This window comes from Rhamphochromis sp. 'chilingali' (genome assembly GCF_963969265.1).
Source record: "Rhamphochromis sp. 'chilingali' genome assembly, chromosome: 20".
Taxonomy (NCBI): Eukaryota; Metazoa; Chordata; class Actinopteri; order Cichliformes; family Cichlidae; genus Rhamphochromis; species Rhamphochromis sp. 'chilingali'.
In genome coordinates, this window is record NC_137947.1 from 30,865,819 (window position 1) to 30,873,840 (window position 8,022).

At 40.6% G+C, this 8,022-nt stretch overlaps 1 protein-coding gene across 3 annotated transcripts; it reads right to left on the reverse strand.

The window, feature by feature from the left end:
* Positions 1-246: 246 nt before the first annotated feature.
* On the reverse strand, positions 247-7,543 carry fgfbp3 (fibroblast growth factor binding protein 3). 3 transcript variants are annotated; one of them, XM_080868776.1, is made up of 3 exons: positions 7,498-7,543; positions 3,487-3,763; positions 247-1,616 (listed from the first exon to the last, which is right to left on the reverse strand). In XM_080868776.1, exons 2-3 carry the CDS (start codon positions 3,756-3,758, stop codon positions 1,175-1,177), a joined length of 714 nt encoding a protein of 237 aa, XP_080724902.1. In that variant the 5' UTR covers positions 3,759-3,763; positions 7,498-7,543; the 3' UTR covers positions 247-1,174. The 3 variants fall into 3 exon arrangements, with proteins under 3 accessions (XP_080724902.1, XP_080724903.1, XP_080724904.1); XM_080868777.1 differs by having other exon boundaries at positions 7,399-7,523; XM_080868778.1 differs by lacking the exon at positions 7,498-7,543 and adding an exon at positions 4,185-4,376.
* Between the last annotated feature and the right edge of the window lie 479 nt (positions 7,544-8,022).

Consider the following 8,022-nt stretch of genomic DNA (forward strand, 5'->3'; position numbering starts at 1 on the left):
ATCTTCAGCAAAGAACAAAGGCAGCACATTTATTTTTCTCCTGTGTCATGTTTAGCTCAAAAGTCAAGCTTTTTTAACTCTTATAACCAAAATATTGCACTGTGTGGTTTTTACTCGTGTAAATACCACAAAACTCCCAAACTGTTCTCCTTTAATGGCCAAGATGTCATCACAATATTATGATTATGTGTAAAGATATGGGGTGAATGCATGGACTACTGAATGTTAATGACATGATTAGAAAGGGAAATTTGAAGCACTTTATTGTCGAGTTGCAACATTGTTAACAGTCATTTAGAAAAAGTTACACAAAGTGTGTGTAAAAAATAAAAAAAAGTTTCACATCAAGAAAACAAGAAGTACTAAAATACACATGATTAAACTTAAAAATCACTATTCTCACTGTTGCCCACAGAATTATTACATTTATGTATTATCAGAAAATTTGGACATAAAATAACTTTTCAGTTTCTGAGTTCTAGAAAACACATCTATGATGGCAAGACACACGTCCAAAATCTAAACGTACTCAAAAAGTGAAATCTAATACAAACTAATTGGTTTATTTTTTCCAAATAAAGAAACTTGATGCAAATTATGGGGTTTATACTGTTAGCCTCATGCTGATGAGAAGTTTTGTGTAAAGCCAACTGTAGCAGTGAGTCCTGCATTAACGAAACGTGAGCTGAACTGAAAACAAATATTAAAACACCTGGAAAGCCTGACACACCCACTGAAGGTTATTACAAAAAGTACCTTTACAGGTCGACTCTTTCCCATTTCAGATTAAATTAACAGTCTAATGATTTTCTAATAAATTAATCATGTTCAATGAACATTAACACCTTTAATTTTAATGGTTTTGCATAATTTATATTACCTGGTAGTAATTATTTCTCCAATGTAGCATAGCTAAGGAGATGCCATGGGGCTAATTGGTTAGAGGAAAAAAGTCAGACTCTATAAAAAGCTGATGTTATAAAAGTTTTTATGTCCAAATGTAACACCAGTTGTTTTTTTCTTTATTAAAGCAGCTCCATGTTGAAAATGAAATTAAAGAATATATATATTGTTATAAACGAGCTGCCTGATTCTTCCCATGAGACTAAGAACATGATTTCCAGTGTTTTCAGATTGTGAATTCGCACCATCATAAATCCAAAATAATTTCTCATCAGCCTTCAAAGAACTTGACAAAGAAGGAGCAGACCGATTGCCAGCCCTCGCTGCAGTAAGCCTGCACCGGCTCCATGTCACTCTGCATTCCCTCCTCATCCTCGGCCTCAGTCCTTTCCTCCCTCCTCTTCTTCTTCTCCTCTGCCTCCTCTTCCTTCTTCTTCCTTTTGTCCATCCTTCCTCCTCCTACACTCTTACCAGCTGGTTTCTTCTTCCCTCCTTCCTTCCCTCCCTTCTTGTCGTCTTCCCCGTTGCGCTGAGCGAGCTTCATGTGGGCCTCTCCGGGCGCCTTCTTGCAGGTTTTGGCCTTCAGGACTTTTTCCCCTTCGCAGGCATTCTGCCTTTTCTTCAGCTTTCCCACCAGCTGCTTCCAGTACTGGCTGGACTTCACCCCATAGGCCTGGCAGAGGTCTGGTTTACCAGCGTAACGACACCAATACCTGCAAGAGGAGCACAAAGGCCAAAGTCAAGAGAGCTCCACAAGCTTGGCATGGTTGGACACCATGTGCACAGACCGTTATACCCAGTGTGTCCGAATGGTTTGAATGGTATGAGTCTCATAAAGCACTCGTCTTCTCTCTCCGAGCTCTTCAGTGGTTTAAATGACATTTCTGTACTGCTTGAAGTCAGCATTATAAGTAATATTTGAATGAATAATTCAAACATTATTTACTAAGATTTATGGCAGGCAGCATGCTTCAAACTGTGCCACATTATGATGGTGGTGTGTGCACATGATGAGGCTCAGCGTCTCGCAGAGGCTTTAATCTGCAGGGTGGAGCATTTATATGGATACACCGTAATAACATGGGAATGGTTGGTGATATTAAAGTCCTGTTTGTGGCACATTAGTATATGTGAGGGGGCAAACTCCTCAAGATGGGTGGTGACCATGGTGGCCATTTAGAAGTCGGCCATCTTGGATACAACTTTTGTTTTTTTTCAATAGGAAGAGAGTCATGTGACACATCAAACTTATTGGTAATGTCACAAGAAAAACAATGGTGTGCTTGGTTTCAACGTAACTTTATTCTTTCATGAGTTATTTACAAGTTTCTGACCACTTATAAAATGTGTTCAATGTGCTGCCCATTGTGTTGGGCAGCACACTGGGCATGTTATTACGGTGTATACATATAAATGGCCCACCCTCTATATAACTGCACTTTTTGTATGTAATGCTGAATGCACTTCTGAATAGATCCTAATGGACTTTAATTGTCTTTGTACCTGTCAAGTTTAATCTAATCAAATTTATCATTAAAGCTGAAAAAGGAGGAGAAGAATCTGAGTACAGCCCATAAAGAAATCTGCAGGAAGCACAAAAGCATCCGTCTTTTCTCAGCAGTGCGCACACAGCGAGCTCTGAAACATCAGAATCGGTTATGGAGTAGTGATTTGTCTTTACGATACACTGGACTCAGGCAAACCTGGACTGTGTTACAATTATATCTGAATTTTACAACACAAGTTACTGACTGTAACTAATACCTGCAGCCTCACAAGCGAGCGAAAAGAGCACTGAGGGCATTTGCACATGTCAACTGATTTCTTTTAATGTAACCACATTTAAAAATAATGGTTGTGACTGAAGTTCTGTGTTAAAAGAATAAAACAACAATAAAATAAATATGAGTTTTCAAATGGATTTTAAAAATATCAATAACACTAACTTCATTTAGTCGGGATCTGTTGGTAAAAATCATGTTTTGTGTTCTTCATTCTACACATCAGGCAATATGGGACACTTCGTTGTAATAAGGCACCCTGAGCCTAATTCATACAGAGAACAACAGCTTCAGAGACCGCACACGTCCCTGATTGTCAACACAACACATGTGAGTACATATGGATTCGTCGTTGATCTGATCTGTCCTGCTCTTTCAGAAACACACTCGTCTGTTCGTGCACTACTCGCTGTCAGCTCATTTTTCACACTAATTTCCGCTGCTATCAGTAGACTTTGTTGGTCATTACTGAAATTAATTGTCTGCATTTTGGGATTTAAATTAACTGGAAGTTAGTGAATCACCTGCAGAGCTTTCCACTCCCACTTTAAAAGTGAGTGCAAAAACTTCTTTCCTTTTTCTACAGTCGTGTGTTCACATTGATACTCTGTACAAAGCCTTACCAGGAAAATAAGGTCTCACCTCATTTCCATAACAAAAGTGAAGCTTAAGAAATCAAGTCTATATCTATTAACATGAACTAACGAGGACTTTGTCTCTTTAAGTGGAAATAAACACTGAGTCGTCTGAAACAAGAGCAAAGCACCAGTATGAATGTTTAGTCAGAGGATTTATAATTCACCTTTGCAGGTCTCCTTGTGCTTCAATGCTGCAGTTCACCAGCAGGCTCACCAGACCTTCACCCGATGTCTGCCAAACACAGCGATGCCCCTCCTTGGTGGTCAGCTCTCCGGAGCCTGGCACGGAGCGATTTCTGGGTCTCTTGGCCGGTTGAGGTGATGGAGGAGGCTGACGGGGTTTGTCAGGCTTCTCCTGCCCAGGTTGGCGTTTGGCTTCAGTGAGGATGGGGACGAATAGGAGGAGGACGAGGACACAACATGGCAGGGCACTCATTGTGGCTGTTCAGGGAAGGGAAGAAAGGTTATGAAAGCTGTTAAGTATTTAGAAGCACTTTTAAGCTGGAATTAAATTCATGTTGGAGAAAACGGCAAAAATGGTAGCACCAGTTAATTTTAAGACAATCGAACTAAGATAAGATAAGATAAGATAAGATAACTCTTTATTGTCATTGCACAGTCATACATAGTACAGTAGTACAATGAAATTGGAAAAACTGTCCTACGTCGGCACTACATATAACACAACACGACACGATATGACACATCACAACGTAACAAACAACACAACACAGTATATTAACTTAGTATAAAAAAGAAGAATAAGTGTATGTGTATTGCACACTGTTATTATTGCACATTAATTATTATTGCACCTTGTTATAAATATAAATATTATTGTTATTGTTTTAAACATTGTTACCTCCCCCTAAAAAGTCCAGGGAGGTATCCAGTCAGGTCAGCTATTTACATTGATCAGGGCTATTGCCCTGTTGTAAAAGCTGTCCTTGAGTCTATTTGTTCGGGACCTCAGCACCCTGAACCTCCTGCCAGACGGCAGCAGCTTAAACACCCGGTGTCCTGGGTGTGTGCAGTCCCGTAGGATGCTGCGTGCCCTCTTGAGACAGCGAGTGCTGTACAGGTCCTTCCTGTAACTAAAGGTTACAGGAAAGAGATGATTACTAGACTTTGTGCCAGCTGGACAGCCATCATGTCATTGCAGCTTTATGTAATATTCTTGAGTGTAAGCTATGTGCTAGGTGACATAATCACAACCCTTATCAGCCAACTGGAGGAGGAAGAGGAGCACAGCTGATGGCTGAAGTCACAGCACAGTCACAGTTTGTGTAAATGTTAGAACCTCCAGTCTTTCTGGACACCAACTTTACATCCCTGAGCAGGAATTTTCATCTGTCCAGTCTGACATTTACTCAGTCGTGTCCCCGTGAACATGAAATAAAAGTGTGTCCTTATTTAAAATGGGAAAGAAATTATATTTGGGGATTGGAGGGATGGCCGACCATGGGACTGGTGGCATTCTTGCTAAACAATCTAGGTATTAAAAGCTTGTGAGTTGGACAGGAGAAAGATCAGGCTTTTGGGCTGAAAGGCAACAGTTGCCACTTCTTTTACAGCTCTGGTTTCTTGGTTCCACTGAGCTTTGTGTGTCCAAAGCACCTGTTTCTGACACCAAATAAAACTCCTGCTGCTATAACTTACTGATGAGACTTCCACAGAGCCATAAAAATCTGTGCTGTTGTGAAAAAAAGTTTGTATCCTTTAAAACAAACAAATAGATTTCCGTCATATTTTCCTGTGAGATGAGAATATTCAGTCATATTTTTAGACCTGAACAGGAAGTCGTTTGGTTTTCTTCATTTTTCATTGCTCAACAATGAGCCATCATCAGGAGAGTCCACAGTGTGTTGGAGAATCGCCATGATGTACCTCGATGACACGGAGTCGAGTATTTTTCAGTGAAGCTGAAGTTAATTTTGCAAATACAGACGTGTATTTGTCTGAATTTGTTTCCATTTGTCTGTGTAAAGACTTCACAATCTCTCTGACTGAAGCTTTGTTTGATGTGTGCTGTGAATACGTCTCAGCACAGCTGTAATCTGTAATAGTAAGCAGCACTATTCTTCATATTTCATAACCGTGTGCACAAAGGACAAGATGTCTGTAGTCTGTCTATGGCCTGAATCTAACCTGTTACATTTAGGTAAATAGTGTGTTGGACAGAGTCGAGAGTGTATTTGCCAGCATTTATGATCTGATGATAATTTAGCTTTTCGGAAAGTTCCACGCTAGCCTTTCCTTTAACTGTTAATCTTTGAAGTAAGGAAATAAAATTAAAACCAACAGTAAGTGCTTTTATTTGCTGCTTTAAGCTTGTCTACATGTGTAAACATTGAATGAGACTCGGGGGCTGTAAGCAGAGCCACTAAAGAAATAAAAGCTTCTTCTATCTTTACTTTCTGGTAACTTCTTGCATCAACCCATAAAATGTATCTATCAAAGGACAAAAACAGATTTGTTTACAACTTTAAAATGAATTTTTGAATAGAAAGCACAATAAAAGTTTAATGACTGGTGCAACAGAACTGGGTCAGTGCACACTTCATCAGCACAGGAAGTTAGCATCGCAGCATATACAAAACTACGGATTCTACTCCAGAACATGTAAAACAGTTTAAGAGAGTTTCTCATCAGAACCCAAAGCACCAAGAAGTGCCAAAGAGCATCCGGACACATGAGTGTTAAGTGTTAACAAATGGACAATGGGCACTCAGCGGGGGGGTGAGTCTGTCGTTGGCTTATTGAAAATCAGCCAAGCGTCAGAAACACTCCACCAAGAGGAGTCCAGCCCGGACGTGGTGCTGTCAGCGAGCACTGGGGAGGCTTTCAGGACCCACCAGTACTTCCACATTTACTTATCCTCCAGAAAAAATCCTTTATTCAAACTGAATGGACTGTTTGTTATTTTTGACGCATCTTTTCTTGCATTTTATTGTGAAAATTAAGCTTCAAAGTTTTTAAATAGACTCTGTTTTCAGTTTAGCTGCTACAAGCTTGATTAATCATGTTTCACAATTACTCTTCTGTAAACACAATCTAGATTATTAGAGGAATTACTCGCGTACATCAGGTCAGTGCAATAAAACAGGCTGTAGCACTGTGTGGTAATGATGCTTTTATATGACCAGAATGAGAGCCATTAATAATATTCATGTGTTGGAAATGGAAAATTAAATCAGCAGAGCATCAGGCTCCCGGGCCTCACGGCCGCTGTGATTTCCAGTGAGCCGATGCGTGAATTACAAGTGATGTGTGTGAGCGTGCACTCTCACACATGCTCAGTCACATCACTCGCCAGATACAGTCAAAACACAAAGGTCGCCAAATTCTACCAGCAAGGTACAAATTAGTGTGTGATTACTGACGGCGAGGTCCACGTACAAAAAATAACTCAAGAAACACGTCAAGAAAATCTGACCCAGAGCCAGATTTTACCAGATGGACGTGAGTTTGACTCCATTTCAGTGCACAAACAAATAAAATTAGTAAACACTGTAGTTCAAGAAAGGATCCTAACCCGTCTCCCAGCTTCTAAAGTTCAGCATCACTTCTACTTTCTGCTGTTTGATTATTCAAAGACAAGCTGCTGCCAAAAATCCTCCCTTAAAGCCTCAGAAATAGAAAAACAATCATTCTTGATGATCCAAAATCCCACAGTCCACGTTCCTGTGGATCAACACCAAAGAGTCTAAAGTGACATTTCTGAATTGAACAAAGAGTTTCAGGATGCACAGCATTAGAACAGAGCAATGATTGTATGGTATTGTTTGGCTTTGAAAAACCTGGAGGAAAATAATAAAAGCATTTTTTCATAATCAAGACTTTGTGTATGGCTACACTTCATGCAGTTGTATGTTGACATGGCGCTCCCATATTTGTCTCCCTCACTTCCCTTTTTTTTAACATCTTCAGGAACAAAAATGACACCAAACATCTGTTTTCACAGTAAGCGTCACGTTTCTGGAGATAAAAACAAAGTAAAATAATCCCCCCCCCAACCACCCCTCCCCTCCCTTTGCACCCTCATCAATAAGTCATGACAAAAAACAAAAAAAGACCTTTCTTTGTTGTGTCTAATATTTTCTCAGACAGTTTGAGGAAGCAGTGGAGATGAAGAGAAGGTTAGCTGTTGATGAGTGGAGGCCCGGTGCTCTTACCATGTGAAGCTCTTCGGCTCCGAGTCGCTCTGAGACTGAGGGGGCCACAAACACTCGGATAAAAGAGGGGAGAAGAGGAGGATAAAGGAGGAGGAGGGAGGGAGGGAGGTGGGGTGGTTGGGGGGGGGGGGGGGGGGGGGGGGGGAGACTGCTATACCAAGAAGTCTAAAAAACAAGGACACCTCCCACATTCTCCCCCCAAAATACATGTGTGAAAGCAGCACAATGGACACACTTGCCAAGGTCCCTCGCTCTGTGCCACGCTGACGACATTTTGAGGGTTTGGATGCATCGCTGTCATTCAGCTCGGGGAGAAAACGCCGCTTTGTTCCTAACTGGAGAGTTTTCTGTTGTAAGGTGCTTTACAAATTCATCCACTGCACAGTCCTCTCACATTTAACTCTAGGACTAGCTGTTATTGTTTAATGAATCTGTTAATTATCACGTATTAACATTTCTTACTGACACTGTGTGAATGTTTGTGGGATTACTTAAAAAACGAGCTCTGTCCTGACTTACTTTGGC

What these genes read in the sequence shown, in the direction of transcription:
- fgfbp3 (XM_080868776.1), bottom strand. Translation starts at nt 3,758, where the DNA reads ATGAGTGCCCTGCCATGTTGTGTCCTCGTCCTCCTCCTATTCGTCCCC. An exon ending in GCACAAGGAGACCTGCAAAG is followed by an intron (nt 1,617 to 3,486) that starts GTGAATTATAAA and finishes CTCCTCTTGCAG; the next exon opens with GTATTGGTGTCGTTACGCTG.